Source organism: Muscardinus avellanarius (genome assembly GCF_963383645.1).
Source record: "Muscardinus avellanarius genome assembly, chromosome: 5".
In the NCBI taxonomy this organism is placed as follows: domain Eukaryota; kingdom Metazoa; phylum Chordata; class Mammalia; order Rodentia; family Gliridae; genus Muscardinus; species Muscardinus avellanarius.
The window spans coordinates 5,404,312-5,430,536 of NC_137790.1; the positions used below are offsets into that span (position 1 = coordinate 5,404,312).

Sequence of the window (26,225 nt, forward strand, 5' to 3'; positions counted from 1 at the left end):
AGCTCCCACCTCAGACACCCAGGGTAGACGCCATTGCTGAGCACCAGCCTTAGAATCGCCTGGGCTTCACCCGTCTGTCCTGGCTGGCTCTGCACATCTGTATAGCTGTCCTGTACTGCAGGCAGTTCAGCCATCTGCTTCCTGTATCTGTTGCTTCTCTCTTCCCATAGAATTTTTCTCCTCTTCCTCCTCCTCCTCCCCTCTTCCTTCTCCTTCTCCTCCTCTTTTCTTTATTGTTTTCTTTATTTCTTGTTTCTTTTTCTTTTTGTGGTACTGGGGATGGAGCCCATAGAATTTTTCTCCTCTTCCTCCTCCTCCTTCCCTCTTTCTTCTCCTTCTCCTCCTCTTTTCTTTATTGTTTTCTTTATTTCTTGTTTCTTTTTCTTTTTGTGGTACTGGGGATGGAGCCCAGGGACATTCTACCTCCGAGCTACACCCCCAGCCCTATTTTTTATTATTTTTTTGAAACAGGCTCTCACTGACTTGCAAAGGGCCTCACTAAGCAGCTGAGGCTGTCTGCAAAGTGTGATCCTCTGGTCTCAACCTTCCGAATGCTAGGATCCTTTTTCATTTATTGGCCAAATACCAAATTTTTAAGGTAGACTTGTATTGGTGTACTGTAGTTAAACATAATGAGATTCAGAGTATAGACACATACATGCATACAGCACTTGGATTCTCTCTGAAGCCCAACCCACTCCCCGCCCTCCCCGTGTGTATTATTGAGATTGGTATTGATAACCTTCGTGTAAGAACATAGCATTATTTGAACTTCATTACGTCTCCTTTTCCCTCCTCACCTCCCTCCCCCAAGTCCCCTTCTACCTCCATTCTACTGAAACCTCTCCTCATTTACCTGAAGTCCCTTTGGTTTCCCAATTTCTCTCTAGCCTCTACATCTGAGAGTAAATATAGGACCTGGAGCCTCTCCCCCGAGGACCCTGGGATCGGGCCCTGAAGTTTGTTCTTTCCTATTTTCCAGAGTTGTATAGGAATCCAAACGGTTTTGTGATAAGTGACACTCGCTGAGTTCTCTGCTTTGATCCATTTTCCCGCAAGTGACATATTTTGTTCTCTCTGTGGCTGATTACATTTTTACTCTGTGCATACACCACAGTTCCATCATTCACTCATCTATTTACCGATACCCAGGCTGGTTCAACAACTTAGCTCTTGTCAATTGTGCTGTTATAAACATGGGTATTCGTGTGTCACCACTGCATTCCGACTTCAGCTCAGTTACCTGAGAGTGGTATAGCTGGGTATGACGGCTCCATTCCTAGCCTTTTGCGGAATCTCCATAGCACCTATATAATTTGCAATACCACTAACAGTGTATAAGCATTCCTAATTCTCTACATCCTTGCCAGCATTTATTACTGTTAAGCAAAACTACGTTTAGTCGCCAAACTACAATACCTGCTGGACCCGCTTTGTATCCTGTTAGAGTAACTTTAGTGGCTCTTCAGCTGACAGTATGTTCTGACAATTATACTCTCCTTTGAAAATTATATACTGGATTAAGGCACATTATTCTGGGTCAGTTGAATCACGTTGGAAGCCCTTGATTTAAGAGGTTCACAATATATAATCTTTAAGACTTGCAAGGATTCACCATGATTGAGTGAAGTTTTAAATCACTCTTCGTTTTGCTTCGGGCCACTAGTTGATGTTCCACAGCTAGGACTGGGTCATGTGACTATTATCCAAACACACAAACCATAAGCAGAGGGATTTTGTACTATTTTAAGAAAAATTTCCCGGTGCCTTATCTGAGATATTTGAGGAACAGTTTAAGTTCTAATAAATAGCAGAGGAATAATGAGAAAAGTAGGCTCTAGCTTAGCAAGAGAAGGAGAAGCTGATGTCAACCAGGTGCCTGGCAGAGACTTCTTTTTTAAAATTTTTTATTGGTGCATTATATTCATACATCATATTGGGGTAAAAAAAAAACTTGTGTGTACATACATGTACACATCACTGATTTAACCCCTACCCAATTCCCACCCCATTCCCTCCCCGTCTGTCCTTCCCTTGCTTGGCTTAGTGATTGACTTTGATATGTTTAAGTACATTGTGTGTTTTAGAGATTTTCCTCTTCCCCCTCCTTTCTCCTCCTTTAGGTTGTCGAGTTTGCTCCTATATAGAATTTCCTTTTTCATCTAGAGTTCCTCCTATGACCCATTTCTCCCTAACTCTCACATATTAAGGAAAGCATCTGATTTCTTATTTTTTGTGACTGACTAATCTCACTTAGCATAATGTCCTCTAGTTCCATACATTTCCCTGAAAATGATGTAATTGAGGTTTTTTTGATGGCTGAGTAAAATTCCATTGTGTACATATCCCACAGTTTTGTAATCCATTCATCTGTTGATGGACATCTTGGCTGGTTCCATAGTTTGGCTATGGTGAATTGTGCAGCTATGAACATAGATATACATGCATTAGTTTGGTAGTTTGGTTTCTTTTCTTTTGGGTAGATACCCAGAATTGGTATTGCTGGATCAAATGGTAGATTTGTTCCCATTCTTCTGAGGATTCTCCATACTGTTTTCCATAGTGGTTGCACTAATTTGCAATCCCACTAACAATGTCTTAGAGTTCCCACTTCTCCACATCCTCGCCAGCATCTGTTGTTGTTTGTGTTTTGAATGATTGCCATTCTAGTTGGAGTTAGGTGAAATCTCAGGGTAGTTTTGATTTGCATCTCTCTGATTGCCAGTGATGTTGAGCATTTTTTCATGCATTTATTGGCCATTTGAATTTCTTCTTTCATGAAGTGTCAATTTAATTTGTTTGCCCATTTTGTTATTGGGTGCTTTGTTTTCTTAGTGTTGAGTTTCTTGAGTTCTCTGTATATTCTAGATATTAGTCCTCTATTGGTATTGTAGGTGGCAAAAATCTTCTCCCATTCTGTTGGCTCTCGGTTGAGGTTCTTGACAGTTTCCTTTGCTGAACAGAAGCTCTTCAGTTTCATGCAATCCCATGTATTGATTCTCCTTTTAATTTGTTGTGCCTTTGGGGTCTTGTTGAGAAAGTCTTTATCTGTGCCTATGTGTTGCAGTGTTGGACCTATGCCCTCTTCAAGGAGCTTCAAGGTCTCTGGTTTGATTTCCAAGTCTTTGATCCATCTTGAATTGACTTTTGTACAGGGTGAGAAAGTGGGATTAATTTCCAATTTTCTGCATATGGTTAAACAGTTTTTGCAGAGACTTCTTGAAATATTTCAGCATGCAGTCATACCAGAGTGGGCATTGCATGGGATATGTGTGCACCTAATGGCTCTGTCAACCTGGGCCTGAACCCAGTTGTTTTCTTTCTAGGACTCAGTCCCCAGGAAGCTGGGCAAGGTGCTGCTTCCCTCCCAAGCATTGGCAGGTTTGAGGACTAGACTCTCCAAGATGCTGTTCTTCACCCCGTATCAGTCCAGGAAGCAAAGTTAGGGAGTGCTCCGAAGCCTTTCCATCTCCCTTCCATGACTCCGCAACACTCCCCTCTCCTACTTCACTCTCCCTCTGACCTCAGCAAGCCAGGCCCTGGTCCCAGGGAAGTCCCATCCTTCCAGCCCCATTTGGCATTTTTGGCTTCTCTAGCCCTTCTCTTGATGCAGAATCTGTGCACAAGCTAGTATTCACCAGCTTTCATTTTTCTACAGCACACAGATAGTTCTCTCTGGGAATGTGTGCACCCGCCAGTTCTACTCAGAAACATTGTTTTATTTGAGGAAACCCAAGGTCAAATGCAATGTCACTAGGATGTTATTCGTCAAGAGAAATAGTGATGAAGCTAAGTCCTGAGCGAAAAGAGCCATGGTGTAATTTTAAAATATACTAGACCAAGATCTATGTGAATGCTGCCACTCTCCCCTATGGCCGGTGGGACTTTGGGCATCTCTGGACTAGACTGTCCCCATGAGCAGAGTTGCTGCAGCAGTCAGTCTGCATGGGAATCAATGTATAAAGCCTGCAGTTCTGAGAAGTGCCTAGGTTGACATACAGTGGGCTGCTTCCTGACACTAGATCCTTGATTATTTGCTCTCTGCTCCCTCAGAGCAGGGGTGTAATGTTCCTTTGCATTGCTAAGCAGTAATACAGATGTCACCAGAATTATTATTTAAAGAGAAAATGGATCAGCAACATAAATTTTGATGTCAGCACTCTTTGCAGAAGAATGTACAGAAGTCCAATAAGAAGGGAGTCTCCCTGGCACCTGTCAGAGGACAGTTTGGGGTCAATTTGTAATTAGTCCTCCACTTTTAGAGAGCATAGAATTCAATCTCAAAACTGGATCCTGAGGTCCAAGTTCTAACGTGTCAATCAATTTTCTTCTGCTGTGTACCAGCGTCAACAGTGTATGGAGATATAGAAGACCCTGCCCGGGCGCATCTATCACACCAGGAGGAGCTGTGGAATTCCCCTTGTGCTAGTGATGTGACACAGAGTGCATGTAGCACTGAGTTTCAACATGTATTTAGGAAAAGTCAGCATTTTTTAAAGAAAAATGAAGCACAGATTGGGTGGAAGGAGGGAAAACCTGGTGAGATCATCTCCCAGATTTACACAAAACACTCACCTATTTATAAATGGTGAAGAATTGTATCAGCCACCAGTGCAGATGTAATATCTAATACAAAGGGAATCTGAGCAGCTTCTAGAGCTGAATGCAATTTTATGTCTGAATGAAAGGACAAGGGCGAGTCATCATAGAAGAGATGCTGGGCCCCCTTAAGACCTCAGCTGCTGTTTGTACTTCTACTCAGGGGGGGTCTTACAGTTTTGAAGTGTGGATTATGCTGCCAGCTTCAATTAAAACATGATAGAATTCCAGCAAAATAACTTCCAACATTCATTAACTTCTTCCTCATAAAGATGTTATTCTTACACATAGATTGAAGTTCAGATGGTGTCATGAGGTCACTGGTTATCCTAAAAACAATTATCACTAGTAAAGATAAAAATTTTTACCTTTTCAAAGGATGATCTTAAATGAAAATATTTGTTTAAAGAACAAGTCTCTAATGTTTTGAGTACTTTTTCAGCTGCAGGAGATTCTTAGGCTCATAGACATATTCTAATGTTTATTACCATATTCTCAGGCCCAAATATATGGTCACAGATCCATAAATTTTAATTTCAGGTCTGTGAACTTTGTCTCAAGTCCATGGATATAATCTTATACTCTGAAAATTGCTCAGATTTCAAATTTATTTCTCAGGATGTTCAGCCAATGAGAATTTTCACCTCTATGATGACTACAAGAACAATTACTTGCTGATCTTTCTCTTTTTGAGCACAAAATAATGAATTCTAAGTTCTAAAACATATCTGAAATCTTAATATTTTATTTGTCAAGACTATAATCTGAGCAGAGCCACAGATAAAGAGAATGCAAACAATTCAGAATCTATTAACTTTGTTATTTTTATTCTGCAGGCATAAGCTAGTTTCAGCTTTGATCCCTTTGTGAAAAAGTAAGCATCACATATGTATAAATAGAAAAAGCCATGTTCAAATTTTACTGCGTGTATGACTCGGATGTTTTGTGGAAGGAAACCCTTCAGCAAGTGTCATCTGTGACCTTTGCTCCTCCCTCACCATCAATAAACAATCTCTGATGGGAATTCTGAAAGTAGAGCTAAAAGTCTGTAAGAAATAGACAGGTATCAAGATATCAGTGACTCTTCTGGCCACCCATATCTTGATGTGCAGCTACCCTTGAAGACATGAATAGCTTGCCTGTGTGAGAGTTCATCTCAACAGACTTTAAAGGTGTGTGTGTGCGCTTATGTATGTGTGTGTGTTTGCACAACCACTAGAAAAACCGTTTCTCCATAGATACTGAAGGTGTGTACCCAGTGGAAAGGCCTGCCAATCAGTAATGCTCAGGACTCCAGGACCATATAGCCTATGGAAATGTGCCCTGTATGAAGTATGCCAGCAACACAGCAGACCTCTATCTTCTGAAAGGGATTCTGCCATGTGATATTCACCATTCTCCATCATATCCTCTCTCTCCACCCCACATACAGATTGCACAATAGTTTCCCTTCTTCCTGACCAGGGGAAAGATGTCTCCATTGTTTCAAATCTCTCTGACTTCCATCTCTTACCTCTAGCTCCTCTTTGAAGGGGTTCATCAGATTAGGTCAGGCTACCCAGAGAGCTGTCTTTTTCAATAACTTAATGTCAGTGATGTGACGAGGACCTTTATCATATAACTTTAAATCCCATTACCTTTACCACATAATGTAACCTGGTCATGGTTCCATCCATCGAAGGAGTCATACAAATGAGTACACCGAAGGGTAGGATCTTGGGACCATCTTAGAATTCTTCATGTCATTGCTGTAGCTAATGAAATAATTTCCCCCTCATTTAGAAAATTTGTACTGAGGCTCTAGTATGCTACAGATACTGTCCTAGGCCTTTGAGATACAACAAGGAATGGGTGGCATAAGGCTCTCAGGCTGGTGGAGGAGAAAGACACGTCACTGAGTGGGTTATGACAGGAGTGTTGGAGACAAAGAGCTTTGAGAGAGACGTGGGAACCCAGAGCTAGTCCAGGCTGCTGGTCAGGAGAGGGAAAGGTAGAAGACTCTGAAAGAGGACTAGGTGTTGCCAGGGGAAAGATAGAAGTTAGGAGAGGATTCTAGAAAGAGTAACCCCAAGGCCCTTATCATCATGCACCACAGGCTAGGAGAGAGCCATCTTCAGGGACCTAAAATGGAGCTTATTACTGTTGAATTCAGCAACATTTTCATAGCTATAATCTAAATCCTTGACCAGATAACTTAGAGGAAGAAACACATTTGCTCATGGTGTAGTCTATATGAGGCCAGGGGCCACAGATCTTAAGACAATGGCACCAGGAAGCAGAGAGAGTGTACATGGCTGTGCTTCTCACATCATGGAAGCCAGAAGCAAGAACGCAATCAGAGAAGGAACCATATATAACCCCCAAGGACACACCCCTGAGGACCCTTCCTCAGCCACACCCTACCAGCCTGGACTACCCCCACATAAAGCCATTTCAATAGATCATCCACTGCTGGGATTACAACCCTCATCGCTCTATACCAACTCCAAACAGCAATTTATGAGCTCTTCAAGGGGCCATTCTACAGGTAACTGTAGGATATAACAACTGGAGAACACCAGAGCATGTCCACACAGCATTCTAGAGGATTCTCAGTCTTAACATGGCCACTCAGGGGAGGGTGGCAGGAAGAGAATTCTAAGTTCTGGCTCTTCCAACTAAGCAAGCGGGCATCTAGAACATATCCTAAAATGAGGGAGAAGAACAGGTTTGGGCAGAAGATTCTAAGTCCTATTACAGACCTGGTCTACCTACGGTGGGCATCTTAGACTCTAGGAAAGGAGCCCATGGCTCTTGAACCTGTGAGATAGAAGATCCCCAGCAGCTAGGAAGGGGGGTAGTGTCCAATCAGGAGAATATACAAGAACAGCATTGTCTGGAGGCCACATTCTTTACGTGAACCAATTAACTCTAAAGTCAGATATTCACTCTACAATGACCAGGCATTCAAAGAAACTATCCAAGCTTGCCTTGATTTTCATGTAAAAAACTGGATTACCCAAGTGTAATCTATGGAAAAGAGATGCTGCAGGAAAATATATCACAGACAGGCCTTCCCTGCATCTATCTATTGCAGTTCTGCATAACTGGAGTTTATTACCCAGCACTGAGCCCAAAAGTAAAGGCTAGCATTATTCAGTGACCTATAATCAGAGAAAAGAACAATAGTGATTACAGATGATATCTGGAATTTCTTTAGTGCTCACTGTATACAGAACTTCAAATAAATTATTTACTTAAATTATCTCTTATAATTCTATCAGTGAAACCAGAATTGGGTACAATTATTACTCTGGCTTCATAGATGAATACACCATAGATTATCAGGGACGTTCATTAAGCTTCTCAGGACCTAGAACTCTGGCAGAGCTGTGCAAAGCCAGTGATGGGTCTTCAGCCCATCAAAGCCACATACTGTGGCATCTTCTCCCCGGGTCACTTCAATGCATTTTCCCACTATGCGTGCCTGTCTCTGTGTCCAAACTGCCCCTTTTAACACAAACCCTGGGCAGGGTGTGGTGGTGAACACCTGCATCCCTGTACTTGGGAGGCTGAAATAGGAGGATCACAGGATCTAGACCAGCCTCAGAAACTTAGCAAGACTCTCAACAACTGAGTAAGAACCTGTTTTTTTTTTTTTTTAATTTAAATAGTCTGGGCTTGTAGCTCTGAGCTAGAATGCTCCTAGGTTCAATCCCCAGAAACACACACACACACACACACACAAAAAAAAAAAAAAAAAAAAAAACCACAACACAACACAGGAACACTTGTCAAACTGGATCACAGCCAGCCCTAATGACCTTATTTTTAACTTAATTACCTCCTGAAACTTCCTACCTCCAAAGAAGTCACATCCTAAGGTTCTAGGAGTGGAGAACTCAACTTGGGAATTTGGTTCCTTGGTGTTGGGGGAACACAATGAACACTGATGGCTGGAGAGCTCAGCCGCGAGGGGCCAGCGCCACTGGAGTGGGAGGTGTGGGGGGCAGGCCGAGTGCCCCGGGAAGCTCCAACTTGGTGACTAAATGATGGGGTCTTACAGTTCCAGGTCCTCCTGCGGGCGTGAAGGCGGCCGCGGCGTCGGCCTCCATGGTCTTCGTGTCCTGGCTGCCCCCCCTCAAGCTGAACGGCATCATCCGGAAGTACACGGTGTTCTGCTCCCACCCGTACCCCACAGTAAGTTGGTAAATAACCCAGGGCTCTTCCAGCGTTTTCCAGGAACGCGCCGCCGCAGTGCCATGGTGGATCGTTCCCGTCTTTGTTTCCCACCTACTTGGGTCTTTCCAGCAATTTTATTTGTCCTTGGTTGTCTACACATACAAAGCAAAGTCCTCATTTACACCTCATTTGAACATACACTCCTGCGACATTTGAAGGGACCGGGTTGTCAGGAGTTATTGTTTTTCTGGTGAGCTCCCACGGCTCTGCCAGCTGGCTTTTCAAACTCCCAGTGCAGAGGCCTTAATTGTTCCATAATTGATAGTCAGTGGACAAGACCTATTGATTTGGCTGGTAAGCTGATCATTAAAAGCAAGTCATGTGCCCCCTCCCTCCCCCAACCTGTCCTCCCTCCCTGCCCCATCCCACACTGAGAAAGAGCTGCCAGCAAGCCCGAAGCACCAGAGACAGGGACGGCAGTGAGGACACCTGGCCTTCAGCTCTGCAGTAGGAGGCCTGGCCCATCCCAGGGAATTAAGGGGACACTTGACTGTTTCAAAATGTGGTAGTTGTCATCATGACTCTAGTTGCCACTGGATAATGATGATAAAGTCAAGCGATTTCTGAGACCAGGTTTTTAAAAACTTATATCAAAGAAGGAAATTTTAAAGAAAAGACAAGAAAAAGATGGCCTATCCAAACTCACGATGTCTTCATAGCAATGCCATGACGTCTTCTGAAGCAGGTGTCCTCGTGAATCCATCTCCCAGGTCCTGATGTAGAACTTCTGTCGGTCTACAGAGCCATTCTGTGGGCACTGGTGAAGTGCACACGTGAGCTGATTTTCTTTTTATTTGTGACAAAATAGACTTAAAACCTACCGTTTTAACCATTTTCACTGCACAGACCGCGCATTTATATTGTACAACTGTTGTCTCCATCCATGCCAGAAATGTTTCATCTCCCCAACTGAAGGTATAGGTCCATTACGTGCTCACTCATTCCCCTCCTCCCAGCCCCTGGCCGCCCCCATTCTGCCTTCTGACTCTGTGAATTTGACAACTGTAGGGATCTGATGTAAGTAGGATCAACCGTGACTTGCCCTTCTGTGACTTCACTAAGCAGAATGTCCTCAGGGATCATCTTGCTGGATCACGTGTAAGAATTCCCTTCTGCTACAAAGCTGAACTTATTATTCAATCCTTTAACAAAAGTGATACTTTAAAAAAGCCTGCTAACTTGAGATGAGTCTTATTGACAGATAAGAGATCCCTCCCCCAGCACACACACATACCCAGGAGGATGCTATGGGTCATGTTAGGCTCTGTCTGTCCTCCTAGGCTCAAAATTATACACAAAAATGAAAGAGTTTGGTATCCTCAAAACATTACTAAGGAGCTTACACAACAAAATAGGAATGACTTGGCCAGTGACCTTCACTCTCTTTCTCGACCCTCCCCGAAGTGACAATTATGAGATCAAACCAACCAAGAAAGCTGGGACATGACTGAGTCCCCACCTACGTGATTTTTAACCATTATAAGGGCATCTCAGAGCTATTTGGGGCCATATTAAAAAACCATTATAGATGCAGAAATATGGTGAGTGATTTTATAGACACCCTTATCTATTAAGTTTTTCAGGGAGAGAAGAGACCCAGCAGTGCCCTCATTAAGTGAAGTTAAGAAGATCAGTTATGTTACACCACTATAGCTGCATTTTTTTTTTGTGGTACTGGGGGTGGAACCCAGGGGCTTTTCTACCTCTGAGCTATACTCCCAGACCTCTTTTATACTTTATTTGGAAACAGGGTCTCACTAAGTTCCTGAGAGCCTCACTAAGCAGCCGAGGCTGGCTTTAAGCCTGTGTAATCCTCCTGTCTCAGCCTCCCAAGCATGGGGATTACAAGCATGTGCCACCACGCCCGGCATAGCTACATCATTTAAGTTCAGTTATTTGAAAAATAAAGTAGTTCCTTTACAAGTCAAGATGAGAGAGAATAACTTCTATCCAGAGTGTGCATACCTCTAAATTTTATATATTGTTCTGTTTCAAGGTGTAATTAATGAGAAACCATAAATTATTAGCAAGGTGTTTTGGGGTTTGGGGGGATTTTGTTTTGTTTTTTTGTTTTGTTTTGTTTTACACCTTTGGTTTCTGTGTCTCAATTTTAAGCCTGAGAACTGGAGGCTGTGGAGTTTGGAGGGTCTTCATCCTGCCTGTGCATACGAATGAACACCAGGGGGCAGCACGAGTCCTGTATATTCTCCATGTTCATAAGTCTGACTTTTTTTCTGTTTGAAATGGTTTCACGGTTGAATGTGGAACGCGGGAGGGTAAACCAGGACACAGTGCGCCTGTAATTTGATCTTTTAAGAGTCCCTCAGCGAACTTCTTTGCTGTTCTTAATTTTCTCTCAAGATGTCCAATTCATCTCTCTTCCTAGGAAAAGGACATTCTTAAGACTTGTTTCTCAAGTATGTGAAATATCGCACCAGTAATAGGTACTTAGTGTATAATATTATCTTAGTTCAGATTAATGAGGCATTAGAGTTTGAAAATTTGATTGTGACCAAACAAGTTACATTAACTCAATTAATGTGCTTTGGTTATGTTGTGTGAACGCAGTGTTGAGTTCATGTTAATCTCACCCTAAAGTCAGAAAACACCATGAGATGTCAGCTTCCCGACCAGACACAGAAATGAGAAACCTCTAAAAACTTCATTTCATTTAGAACCCATCTGCCCATCTGTGTAAGTTATGGAGTCTGGCTAGGGATTTTAATGTGTAATGATTTAAGTTGTCAATTCACCGATTATTACGGACAGTGAAAATCCAAAGCAAAATATCTTTCTCAGATCCCATTAGAAAGAAGCCAAGCTGTATTTCTTTTCTAACCTTCCTCCATGAATAAAAGCAGCCTGGGAAAAACCCTACATATTAAATAAGCACTAAGATATGGAATTTATCGACCTCCCAATGCTAAGCTCATTTATACAGAGCTTAGAAATATGAAATTAGGTAGCTAAAACTTCTCATTAATGAAGAATAAATATTGAAAGACATAAAAGCTTATACGAATGAGCTGTGATCCCTATCAGTGATTCTAGCCCTGGATATCTATCCAATTCCTGCTCAGAACAGGTAACTCAGTAAATGTCACTGAGTGAGCCAATGAGAATCTAGCAGTCCTGTTCCCTTCCAGAAGATGTGAGCAACTAGGCTGTCCTCAGTATGGTCCACCACAGACATGTCAACAGGCTTTTGCAGGAAGTCAGGGGAGTAATTTTCACCAGGTCTGAACAACTTTCAATCCTAGATAGCAGGTGCGTGTTTAACTCCTAACCTTGCAAGGCTGCATCTAAGAAGGCCAGTAGGCTGGTGCATGGGATGGTTCTCAGGAGGCCGAGACAGAAGAATTCCAGATTTAAGATCAGCCTCAGCAACTCAGGCCCTCAGCAACTTAGTGAGGCACTCAGCAAAGGCCCTGCTTCAAAATGGAAAAGAGAAAATTAAAAGGTACTGGGGATGTAGCTTGGAGGTAGAATGCCCCTGAGTTCAACACCCTGTACCAGGAAGAAAGGATTAAAGAAAGGAAGGTAGCCATGGAGCACTGAGGTCAGGGTACGCTGTGGAGGAGGCCAGGGCTCTCCCCTGACCATGTCTCCATGACTCACTGAATCTGTTCTTACAATTTAACTAGCATCTGGCTAAGGAGCTCAAAATCTCCATCTCTTGCCCTGATGATCTTGGAAAAGCCATCCTGGGCTTCTGGCTTCCTACTTCCCGAGGCCTCGTGGAGACCGTCCCTCCAGCACTTCACATGGAACAGGCCCACTCAAGACACATTCTCTCCCCGCTTCCCTATTGACCCTACCATCTCCCATCTTCAAGCCTACAGCTGGATTCTCTTTTATTTTATAGCCACTGCAGTTGTTGGTAGCTTCGCTGCCTGTCCTCTTCACTCCAGGAAGGATCCAGGGTCAGTTTAATGGTGGAGAGAAAGAGGTCTCCAGAGATGCTGGCATGGGCATCAAACGCCCTGGTGGGATTTGATGGGACTCGCTGGGCAGAATGCACTTCACAGTCTCATCCAGCCACAAGGGAACCAGGAGGCCCAACCTGAGCACAAATCCTGAAGCTCAGGGAGGGCAGAACGCTCGCGATGGTCCCCACCCCATGCTGCGTGACAGGGGCCAGTGCCCAATGCAGGTGCAGCTCAGCTGGGTGCGGGTGCACAGGCGGGGGTGACAGATATCAGACATCAAGGGAGAGACAGTTACTTGGGTCCTGTGCACAGCGCTGGCTTGCAGGAAGAGGCTTAGCCTATCAACCAAGGGCAGCAAAGGGGATTCAGACCAGAGGAAGTAAATCTGCAAAGAGTCATGGTCTCATGAGAGTCTCTCTCTGCAGTTATCTCAGTCCGACCCCTTGGATGGTGGCGGCTCAGGAGCTAATAGCTTCCCTGGGAGCCAAAAGGAAGGTAGAGACCTTTCCAAAGGGAAGGCAGAGACCTCTCCAGCACCAGCCTCAACTCCCAGTCCACTGCCCGTGTTTCTGTCACAATCGTTCCTTCCAACTCTAAATCCGAGCACGTCATACTCTTGTGAAAATGTCTTAGCGTGCTCTCTTGAGCGTGCTCACTCGCGCTCTCCCTCTTACTAAAAAACATTCAAACCCTCAGTATGTCCTAGATAGACTGCCACACCAACTCCTGGCAGTCTCACATTCTACGAACTCTCCCCGTGCAGCACTGAACCTCCCCACATCTCAGGGATATGTGCGTGTGTGCACCTGCCCACATGGAGTTCTACTTGTCTTTTTTTGTGTATGTGGTACTGAGGATTGAACTTAGGCGTATTCTACCTCTGAGCTACACCCCAGCCCTATTTTTTATTCTTTTTTTTTTTTTTTTTTTGCGGGTTTGGGGATGGAACCCAGGGGCATTTGACCTCTAAGCTACACCTCCTGCCCTATTTTTTTAGTCTTTGTTTTGAAACAGTCTCACTGAGTTGCAGAGGGCCTTACTAAGTAGCTGAGGCTATCTGTGAACCACAATCCTCCAGTCTCAGCCTCCCGAATGCTGGGATTACAAGCGTGCGCCACCATATCTGGCTCTACTTTTCTTTTCCTCTCAGCCTTCTATCCAAAAATGCTTGCTCCTTTTTGGGGTACTAGGGATTTAAGCCAGGGATCCTCTACTCCAACTTACTCCCCAGACACTTTTTATTTGTATTTTGAAACAGGGTCTTGCTGAACTGCTAAGGGCCTCACTAAGTAGCTGAGGCTGGCCTCAATTCTACAGTCCTCCTGTTTTAGCTTTTTTTCCCCCCTCTCTGTCTCTTTTTGTAGTACTTGGGATGGAGCCCACATTCTACCTCCTAGCTACACCCCAGCCCTATTTTTTATTCTTTATTTTGAAACGGTCTCACTGAGTTGCAGAGGGCCTCACTAAGTAGCTGAGGCCGGCCGCGAACCACGATCCTCCTGTCTCAGTCTCCTGAATGCTGGGATGACAGACCTGCACCACCATACCTGGCTTTGTTCTTTAAGGATCACTCTGAAGCAGTTTTGAACACTGCCTTTATTCCAACTACTGCAGGTTAAGTGCTTTACAGCTATGGTTTTCCAACTTGCTTTATCATGACCACAATAGGAAATATGTGTTGTAATCACAGCAACATACACACATACAGCAAACACTGTACAGGTGAAACTTATGCTTACAACTTGTGATTCCCTCCAGCATTTTCCATTCTGCTGGATTATTTTATTGTATTTTTATTCTAGTTAATTGTATTTTTATTGGCGCACTGTAACCACACACCTTGATGGAGTTCAGGGTGAGAGGTACACACACACAACACTCATTTTTAAATGGTCATCATGTCCCACTAAATTGTTTTAATGACTCATATTTTAAAAAATACTATGTTATATCAGCTTATTCAGATTAATGTCTTTTTCAGGAGATGTTAGTAAGTTGTCTTCATTTTACTGAGACCGAAATGGTGAACGTTCAGTCCTACCCAGGGTTAGCACCAAGGTCTGCCTTCCACATTGGCCAACCTCTAAATCCAGCTCTTTGCCCAGAGGCCACTTCTTCCCCAGGGAGCTGGCTCCATCCTGCCTCGGTATCCTCAGCAGTGATTTCAACACAACCATACATCTTGATTGTTGTTAGACCTGGGCTCGGTTTGGCCCCGTAGTGACTTAGGAGTTTCTTAAGTGCTGGAGCTATGATGAGTGACATTATGCGACCTTGGAAAAGACCTGGTGCTGTGTTAAAATAGTGGACGTGGAGTAAATGTCGTATTGAATTGAACTGTGTAAGTTATAACTGTGAGTCATACAATAGAAGTAAAGTTGTATAATGAAGTTGCTGCTTAATAAGGCAGAAAGGTCTGTTATAGACTTTGAGATGCTTTCTTTCCCACAAGGATTTTAGACTACCTGCCTGTGCTTTTCACCCTCTGTAATGGAAATATTTTTTCCGTAGTTCCACCTACATGGCCTAATGGTTGGTGTCTTTGTCCTATACTAACAAACCTAGAAGTTATGGCAATACTGCTATTGGCCTAAGCATAGATTATCATGTTGCATTTACACGTTTGCAATTGATCAGCTCCGCAAGTGCGCTGCGGAGTTTCTCCCCATGGTGGGTGCGGGCTAGGCTTTCTGTGTTCTTGTGATAAGCAAACACTGCTCTAGCCCCCAGCATCTAGTCGCCAAATCACACAGCTGGAGGAAGCCTAGAGAAGTCTCCCTGAGGCAAGGATGTATTTAAGCATCCTAACAGGAAATCAATTCTGGTTTCTGAAAAATCTTGGAAAGTTTATTCTTGAAGATTCCTTCAAAATACCTCTGTATGTAATGAACAGGCATTATATAGTAGGATTCTAAATCTTCCAATTCTTCATGTTGCAATTTACATCTACTCATTAGACTTCCATGGGAAGGCAGAGGTAAAGTCCATGGCATCTTTTAAAAGCTCGTCCTTTTTTGTATTTATTTATTTACTTGCTTATTTATTTATGCTGGTAGGTATTGAACCCAACGGCATTCTACCTCCAAGCTACGCTCCCAGCCCTTTGTATTTTTTTAACGTGGCCTCACTAAATTGTGAAGCTATCCTCTAACCTTTGACCTGTCTATCTCAGCCTCCCAAGTACTGGGGTTACAGGTGTGTACTTTAAAAATGATCTTCTTTCTCCTTAACCTATCCTAACTAAACCAGACAATCACTGCCCAACCTTTCTACGGAACCTGCATTCAATTTTCTTTCATATGATCACCAGTGATTTTACCCGCCATCACAGGACGCTAGCCAATTCCTATAATTGGACTAGATGCAGGTGACCTGTATTGTCAGGGTAGGAGACACCTCAGCCCTCACAATTCTGAGCTCCGTGCTGTAATTTCCAGAGCCCCAAAGAACAGAGCATTCATCCCACTGGCATTTCTGTGCATAATCAAGCCCTGGAAATCTCTTTTGAAGCCCAGTCTCACAAGACTGCTTGCCCAGCTTGGCAGATAAACTTCCACCAGAATCCTGGCTTTGCAATGACATTCATTCATTCCAGACAGCCAGCATATGCCACCCTGAATGTGCTTCCCCGCTGCTGACTAAAGCTCCCCGTGTGTCCTTGGACTAAAATACCCTTTTTTAAAAAGGAGCTAGCCAGGCACGGTGGTGCACACTTGTTATCCAAGCATTCAGGAGGTGGAAACTGGAGGATGCGGTTCGCGGACAGCCTCGGCTACTTTGTGAGGCCCTTTGCAACTCAGTGAGACCCTGTTTCAAAAAATAAGAAAGACTAAAAATAGGGCTGGGGGTGTAGCTCAGAGGAACAGTGTCCCTGAGTTCCATCCACAGTACCACAAAAAATTAATAATAATAAATAAATGTATAAAATGGAGCTAAATTTATTTTTGGAGTCGTTTTAGCCTCCCCATAAAATTGAGCAGAAAGCACAGAGACTGTGCGTGCCTCCTTTTCTCCGTACACAGCCCCCTGAGTCAGAGGGCCTATTGGTTATGATAGATAAAATCTCATTGGCTCATCATTATCACCCAGAGTCTGTGGCTCATACTAGCACCCAATCCTGGTACTGGATGTTCTGCGGGTTTGAACAAAGGCCCAGTACCATGTATCCACCATGATAGCATCGTACAGAGCAGGGCGTGGTGGCACACGCTTGTGATCCCAGCATTCAGGAGGCTGAGGCAGGAGGATCTCGGCTCGCAGACAGCCTCAGCTACTTAGTGAGGTCCTTTGCAACTCAGTGAGACCCTGTTTCAAAATAAAGTATAAAAAAATAGGGCTGGGGATGTAGCTCAGAGGTAGAATGTCCCTGGGTTCCATCCCCAGTACTGCAAAACAAATAATAATATCGTACAAAATAGTTTTACAGCCCTAAAACCCTGTGCTCCACAACCTATCTCTCCCTCCCTGCCTGCTAACCTCTGGCAACCACTGGTCTGTTTTACCACTCCCATAATTTCACTAGCTTGCGCTTTTGATCAGCTAGCTGTTACAGCTTTTGGAAGGTCCTGGCTTAGAAAACATCTTATCTTATTGACGGGGCTTGACACAGAACGGTTGTGCTATTTAAGGGATTAAATTGGCTTTAACTCTCTTTCGATTAGGAGGAATGGAAATTGCTATTTTCCCCCAATACTGTATGCCATGCATATATTATTATTATTACTAAGAATAGTCTTTTTCACTCATTTCATTTTCCAGCGTGAGAAGTTGTGTGGTGTTAAATTAATTCTTTTGTGCAGAGTTTTTCAAATAGGTATGACAGCCATCAAGTTAAATTAATAATGCACTTTTGACAGAGAGACATCAGGGTGGCAGGTAGTGGGACAGTGGAGAAGAGATCTGGCAAAACTGAAGCAAAAGGAGGTTGGATTGTTGGAATGATCCTTGGAGATGGCACGGTGCAATAATGCCAGCTGGTTCATAGATCGCATCCTTGATTCTAGACACATCAAAAAACTCATAGCGTTCCGGACATCAACTTTAGTTCACCTGTAAGGTGTGATAGCAACTTTTTTTTTTTATATTTGAAAGACCAGCAAATAAAATGAGTTATGTTTAAAAGACTTTTTAGAAAGTGGCTAACAACCACCTATGTAGCAGCAGCTATAGTAATCTCACTCAAATGCAGGGAAAACCATCCAAATTGGCTGAGATAAAAACAAGTAGCTTTGCCCACCACTATACCACCAGCACACACACTTGTCATCTCAGCATTCGGGAGGCCGAGACAGGAGGATCATGGTTCAAGGACAGCCTCAGCTACTACTTAGTGAGGTCCTTTGCAACTCAGTGAGACCCTGTTTCAAAATAACAAATAAAAAATAGGGCTGGGGGTATAGCTTGGAGGTAGAATGCCCCTGGGTTCCATCCCCAGTACCCCAAAAAAACAAAAAAACAAGTTTTTTTTTTTGTTGTTTTTGTTTTTTTTACAAAAGCTGGCCTCTCTAGCCTCTGCCTTTTGGAAGCACTTTGTACCATAACATTATCTTTTGTCTTTAAGAGAAGAAAATTGTGAACTATAATGAAAATTGGATCAAAATGAACAATACTTAAGCATTAAAAATCATAAATTGGTCCAACTAACTGTTCATTCTTAATAAGATATGAGCCATTCCTCTGCCATTCAATAAACATATTTTATGTGTTCTGAAAATGTGGTTACCATATAATTAAAAGAGCTATCCATTTTGTTTATTTTGCTCTGGAGGGAATTTTTTAGTTGCCACTGTGAACATTCTACCTACCAAGTCATAGCTTTCAAGGTTTTGAAAAAGTATGTGTTAATAATTAGATATCAAAGCTTTTAAAAGTACCCCATTTCTTTGATATAATTTGTTTCTCATTAAAAGCTATTTGAATTGCTTTCAAAGTGAAATTATTTTCCTATCAGTCAGACAAGCAATTTGATCTGAGCTCCCGATGACTTCGAAGTCATTTTCTACTCACTACTGTCCCTTTTATTCCATTCATTCCTGGGTCACTGTAAATTTGCCTAGTACAAAAAGCATTTCTTTGCTTCATTCAGTTACTGGTTAGTAGAAACTTATTCTGTGCAGTGCTCTGAACCAGGCTTCAGGGCAGTAGTAGAAAAAGATGAGATAAGATCCACCCTCAGAGATCCTGGCCCCGTAGAGAGAGAGATGGACAGCAAGCAGATACAAGACCAAAACCCACCATGGAATAAAAATAAATGGAGTCCTATAAACAAAGGGCAGATATGGGCCACCCCTGATGGAGGGGATTAGAGAGAGCTGTACACATTCATCCGTTAAGCTAAATAATGTGAGGGATTTAAAAATTAATTCAACAATCGTTGGGCAAACATCTACTTTTATAGAAATCATCAAACAGCATTTACCATAGCTTATTGTGCTGGGCATGGTAGCACACACCTATAATCTCAGCATCTGGGAGGCTGAGGTCTATCTCAGAAATTTAAGGAAAACCTTAGCAATTTATCAAGATCCTGTTTCAAAGTAAAAAATAGATAAAAAATGGTTAGGGATGTAGCTTGTAGGTAGAGTTCCCTGGGTTCCATCCCCAGTACAACAACAACAACAGTAGTAATAATAATAACAACAATAATGACAATGATGATTTATTAGTAAAAGGTATCATGTAAATATCAAAAGCAAAACAAGTTGTGAATGAAGATAGGTTCTGGAAGAGGTCATTCTGGGCTTTTCATGGGTTGACATCAAAGCTCCAGAAAAAGATTAAGCCCCTGGTTGGTTCTCACACTCTTTGACAGCTTGCTATGAGTTCTTTAGAAACCTATGACTCTGCCCAGCAGCCCCAAAGCAGCAACACAGAAGGCAAGGCCAGCACTAAAAATGTGAGCATCCTCCTTGAGTATCCTGAGATTTACCCCGTTTCTGCATTTTCCACTCTGCGTACATGTTGACGGAGGGAGGCAGACATGTCAGAAGTCTTATAAACACTGCCAAAATAGAGTTTTAAGTCACACAGAGGAAGTTTCCCTTCATTTTCCTAGACATCTCACAAATATCAATCCCCTTCCTCGACCGTGACAGAGATGAATTTACAAAGGGAATTAAAATCACATTATTTCTGAATTTTAGTGGGAATTGCTCAAGTTCCTATCATGCCTCATTTTTTCATTAACCGTCTGTTTGCCAAGCCGTGATCATTTCTGACTCTTTGCGGGTAGGAACTTAACATATCTATCTACACACTAGAGCTGAACTCAATGGATGGCACGCATCTAGACTTGGTACTTATTTATGAATTGTCATTATTACAGGGCATGCAGCTATGAGCTTTTGCATAGATGTTCTTAGCACAGCCTAAAGGAGAGAACGGTGACCAGCAGGCTCATGTGCTTCCCGGTGTGCTCTAATTCCTGTCCTTACTTCTCTTCTATGGGCCGTCAGGCTTCCAGTTCTGCAGTGTCCACAGGAAACCCCAGCACCGCCTGCAGGGAATTCATGACCGTGGCACTCCTCCTAAGTACAGCATCGATGATAGTTCCTGGTATATGTTAGTGTGTGACCTCAGACTGACTCCCAGTCTTCCCCCAAGTGCTTTCTGGATTTTCTCTGTTACATGACATCAGCAAGAGGGGGTTTTGCTCTTTGCATACCCCCACTCCATTCTTTCTTTATTTCCTCCCTTTCTTCCTTCTTTCTTCTTCCTTTCCTCCCTTCGCTTCCCTCTCTTGTCTCTCTTCTCTCTCACGGCACTGGGGATAGAAACCAGGCACATTTTATTCTGCCTCTGAGCTACACTCCTGGCCCTATTTTACTTATTTATTTATTTTAAACTTTTTAAAATTTTTATTCTTTTTTTTTTTTTTTTGGTGCTACTGGGGTTTCTGGAAACCCTTCTACCTCCAGGCCACAGTCCCAGACCCATTTTATATTTTTATTTGGGAACTGAGTCTCTTAAGCCAGCACGTCTGGCTTTGAACCTGTGTGATCCTCCTATCTCTGCCTCCCAAGCGCGGGGATTACAAGCGTACGCCACCACGCCCGGCTATTTTTAATTCTTGAAACAGGATCTCACTATGTTGCTGAGGACCTCACTAAGTTGTGGAGGCTGGCCTTGAACCTATGATTCTCTTTATCTCAGCCTCCCAACTACTGGGATTACAGGTGTGCACCACCATGCCATCTTTTCTGATAGATCAATAAATCAGTACTGTGGCTACCACTTAGAGCTATTGCTTCTGGGAAGTGATTTACAAAGAATGTTAACTTGATTCTGAATTCTGGTAAGAATCAAGAAATGTAAATACTTTTTAAAGAGAGTAAACAGGCTTTGTTTTTTTTTTTTTTTTTCAGACCGCTAACAGAATTTATGATAGCCACAGGGTAATTGCCAATCATAGTCCACAAATGTCCCATCCAACTCCATCTGGTGAGATGACACAGGGCAGAATCAGACATGAGCCAGGGGAGGAATTCCCCAAGCCTGCTCAAGCCCTATGGCTGGACACAGAGCTTTTGGGATGTCGCCTGCCTCTGGACCTCTGCAGTGATGACGTGTATACCCAATCACAGTAACCCATAGAGGATTCAGTTACACTTTAGGCATATAAAATCTAGAATCACTATTACCCCTGTCTTGACTCTGAAAAAGAGACCAAACAGTTAAAAATCTACCAGGCGAAAGGCAAATATTTTGATATTGACACATTTAAATTTTGTGAAAACGCTTTCTGGCCTCCCCACATCTTTCTCATTCTGCCGTATTTGGCCCATGAGTCTTCACAGGCTGCTTGGTGACCCTGCCCCTGCTTGACTCCATCATTGCATCCTGCAGCCCTGAGCAGTGAGCCTGGCTTTGCTCCTCTCTATCACCCTCGCCCTCCTGTAGCTCTTCTCAGTATCCACCCAGCTGGAGGATCAGGAGGACTCCAGAGATAAATCAACACCTTCTCACTCAGCATCTCTGGTTTGGAAGAGACTCTCACATCATGAACACACGTCCACCTTATCAAGTCGGCTTACACACTACTAGATTGTTGTGTTGCCAAACCTAGCATCCCATGGAAAGAAAACTAATGAAATGAAATTATGGTCCCTGCTTCTGTAGCTCGTATTAAAATATTGAGAGAAAATTTCTCATAAGGAAGCAGTACTAGTCACTGTCCCTCTTTCTCAGAATAAGCACTTCTGGTTGAGTTTTAAGTTAGGGGATTTAATCAAGTAGATTAAATCCTCCATCCCAAATGAGCACTTGATTAATTTTTCCAATTTTATTCTTTTCTTTTTTCTCTCCATACTTGTCACCTCCTCCTAGAAAGGCTAACAGTGGTTGAATAATGTGCCATCCAGAGCTAAAGGCTGCCGTTAGACATTACTATCATAGAATTCACAATCCACACCCTCACTGGAGGCATTTCCCTCCCAAGACACGGCAGTCTTACTCCCTCCTCCAGGGCCCACGTCCAGGCCTCCTCACCCCCGCCAACTCTGGCACTGAGGCCGGTCCTGTACGGGCTCCTCCCCTGTCTTGACCAGAGCTGCCTCTGCTCTCCAGCTGGCCTTCGGCCTCCCAGGTTTGGCTCACTTACCAAGCTCTGTGGCCCTTAGCCTCCCACTTCTCTTGATTCCCCAGGAGCTCGTGGCTCAGGCCACTTCTGGGTAGGATGCATACAATCTCTCAACTGTAAAATCTTAATTTTCTCAATAAAAAGTTCTCTTATCTGAAACTCCTAATTCCTGCCTTGGGCTTTTTTGCAGCCCAGAGTTAAACAATTAGAAAACTTTAGAACCAGGAAGTCCTGCGTAGGTGGCCTCTCATTTTATATGAGAAGGAAGGTCCTGAGATCTTTGGAAGTATTCTCACCTTTAAGGCCTCTACCAAAACTTTTTTACAGAAAAAATCACATTTAATACCCAGCTACATACATTCCAAAGGAAATGAACAAACTCTTCAACTATTAAAATTATCCAGTTGGTGACTTCTTGGTTGACTTTCTACTGAAACAAAGAAAATGGTGCCTAATTATGGCACACCTTAAGGGCATATACAGTGGTATCAAAGAATGAAAATATCAATGCAGATGACTTTCCCAAGTAATTATCAGGAGCTACTGAACAGCTAGATCCTTATCTTCCATCCTCTTTTATTGAGTAATGCTACTTACACTGGAGCAACTTTCCATAAATGGACATTTTTCTTTAGTTCGGCATTAATAATGAAGCAAACATGGCTATGTAAGCAATGTATCTGTTGTTGATTTAGCCATGTTGATACTCTTTACTCTTAAATCTGTTTTGTCAGATATTAATAAAGCTGCTCTGGTTTTATTTCATTTTAGTGTTCTCGTGTATTTCTCCCTCGACCTTTTATTTTTAGCCTACTTGTGCTGTTATATTTGAAGCACTTGTCTTCTCTGCCCCACATCGTTGGGTACCGCTGTGGTGCTCAGCTTGACAGTCTTTGCTTTTGATCAGGGCATTAGACTTAAGCTTACTGAAAACCTTTAAATGGCTGGGTGTAACTCTGTCCTGCAATTGTAGGGTTGGGCCTTATTCCCATTTTCACTCTTTCTGCCTCTGGATTGTGTTTTAAATAATTCCATATTATTTCTTTAGTTGCTTCATTACCTTTCCTTTACTAGATATTTTTTATTTGTGATTTCTTTAGGAATAATAGGATCCACTCCTAATTTATCTTAGTCTTTCTTCATCCTTCCTTCCTCCCTTCTCCCTTTCTTCCTTCATTCATTTTTCCTCTTTTTGGAGATTAAATCCGCAGGTGTTCTATTCTACACTTAGAATAGAATAAAAGAATAAAAGAATAAAAGAATAAAAGAGCTATACATAGCACTTCTTATATTTTTATTTTGGAAGAAGGCTTCACTAAGTTGCTGAGGATGTAAGTTGTTAAGGGCCTCAAGCCGTCAATCCTCCTGTCTTAGCCTCCCAAGGACTGAAATTACAGGCGTGGCTCACCAAGCGCAGGGTCACAATCTCCTGTCAAGTGATAGCATATACGGCGTAATCTGCCTTTTCATGCTCTGCTTCTACTTCTTCCTTCTGAACCTTTGGACTGTTGTCATGTGTTTTATTTTTATATGTGTTATAAATTCATACTATGTGGTTATTAACTTTTGATTATTAATTTTCTTCTACTAAGATATATCTTATATATTTCCCTATGTACTTGCCATTCCTGGTTGCACATGTTTTTATTATTTCATATATTTGCATTTCTTTGCATATATTCATATTTCTCTTTTGTAACTTTTTTCTGCATAAAGAATTTCCTTCAATATTTCTAATAGTGTGAGTTTGCTGTGGGTTTTCAGCTTTTTATATATCTGAAAACATTTTTATTTCTCTTTCATTTTGAAATATTTATTAACATATAATTCAGTTTGATTTTTTTCTCTTGGTACTTGAAAGATGCTGTTCCACTGTCTTTTTAATGAAATTATTTTTAAATTAAATCTGCTGTTTCCCTTATCTATACACCTCTGAGTGTAGCACATCTTTTCTCTGGCTGTTTTTAAGACTGTCTCTTCATCACTAGTGTTGAGAGGTTCATCAAGTGTTTTTTGTGGCTGGAGTTCCTTGAAATACTTGGCTCTGTGGGTTTGTGTTTTGCACTAAATTTGGGAAACTTCAGCCATTACCTGTCCAAACAGTTTTCTCTATTCTGTCTCTTCCTCCCTCCGTGACTCCCAGCCTGTGGGCATATCGTGCTGCTGGTCAGTCTCCCACTGTTCACTGATGCTCTAAGAACTTTTGTACTCCTTTCTACATTTCAATTATTCATATATCTGCAATATTTTCTTCCTACAAGACCTGATCTGCTAACTCTATAGTCCATGTTGCTTTTTATTTCACACATTATAATATCACTGCAAATTTTCCCTGAGTCTTTTTATACCTTTCATGTATCTCCTTAGGTTTTTGAACCTAATACAGTTCCAGCTGCACAATAATCATAATGACTGCTTTACTGCTCTCCTATGCATGAATCAATATGTCTATTAATTATGAGTCAGTTTTGACAGATTTAGTTGTTTCTTCTTTTTGACAGATTTAGTTGTTTCTTCTTTATGATCCATCTTTTCCTTTTTTGGAACATTCCTAAAATTTGTTTTATGAAAGCTTTATTAAGATATAATTTGCATACCATGAAATTCTTGTTTGTAAAGTATACATTTCAGTGGCTTTTAGTATATTCACAGAATCTTGAAATCTTACCACCATCTAAATTTAGAATATTTTCTTTTTTTTTTTTTTTGCGGGTCTGGGGATGGAACCCAGGGGCATTCGACCTCCGAGCTACACCCCCTGCCCTATTTTTTATGCTTTATTTTGAAACCAGGTCTCACTGAGTCACAGAGGGCCTCACTAAGCAGCTGAGGTTATTCGTGAACTATGATCCTCCAGTCGCAGCCTCCCGAATGCTGGGATTACAAGTGTGTGCCACCACACCCGGCTAAATTTAGAATATTTTCATCACCCCCCAAAAAATCTTACCTGTTAGCAGTCATTGCCTTTGCTCCCTTCCCCTTCCCCTGACAACCCTTACTTTATCTTTCTTTATGTGCATGCATCTATTCTGAACATTTCTGTAACAGATATTATACATTTGTGCTATTTTGTGATTGTATCCTTTCACTTTGCATCGTGTTTTTGAGATTTAGCCATATTGTAGGGTGTATCAGTACTTCGCTCCTTTCCAAGGTTGAATGATACGCCATTATGGACATGTAATTCAAATTGTTCATATCTGGAAACTTTTCACTGGATGTCAAATGCTGTGAACTTTACCTTCTTGGTACTATTTTTTTTAATTCTTATAAATATTCTTGACCTTCACTCTGGGATGCAATTAATAGTAACACTTTGATCTTGCTGAATCTTGCTTTTAAGACTCATTAGGTAGCACTAGAGGGGTGTTCAACTCTGGGCTCAGCATCCCTCACAGCTGAGATGAGGCCTTTGTGTCTGGTACCCACTGCTCTATAAACCCCACTGTTGTTCAATCTCCCTGCTGAGAACAGCCTCTATTCCCAGTCCCAGGTGAGTGCTGAGCATCAGGACCTCCGGTTCTCCCAGGTCCTCCTTTCCCTACCCCTGGGTAGTTTCCTTACATGCGTCCAGGGTCTGCTCAGCTGAATCCCCAGGCAGGACCCTATGGAGTCCGTTCTCTGTATAACCCTCTCATTTCCAGCACACTGTCCTGTGACCTCTTGTCCGCCTCCCCCACAGTCTCTCTGCTCTGCCCTCTCAACTTGGGGAGGCTGCTGGGCTCCTTCTGGGTTCGCCTCCTTGTGCCATGCCCCTAAGATCTTCTTAAAAATCTAAAACATTTGCAATTGTAAGGCCTGCCCTGCTTGTTCCCGTCTTTTGGGACTGCTGTCATCGTTACCCAATGCACAACGCCCTTAAAACGATGCTTCTATGTATTCTGTGTGTCCTTTGACTG

The 26,225-nt window shown here is 42.5% G+C and overlaps 1 protein-coding gene across 3 annotated transcripts in view; it reads left to right on the plus strand.

Moving 5' to 3' along the window:
• The window catches only part of DSCAM (DS cell adhesion molecule), a gene marked incomplete at both ends in the record, with an annotated part of 734,316 nt that overhangs the window by 641,405 nt on the left and 66,686 nt on the right, over nt 1-26,225 (plus strand). For all 3 annotated transcript variants that reach the window (XM_080695506.1, XM_080695507.1, XM_080695508.1), the window contains one exon: nt 8,645-8,778. In XM_080695506.1, coding sequence (XP_080551632.1) covers nt 8,645-8,778 — 134 coding nt within the window. The remainder of the gene's footprint in view (nt 1-8,644; nt 8,779-26,225) is intronic.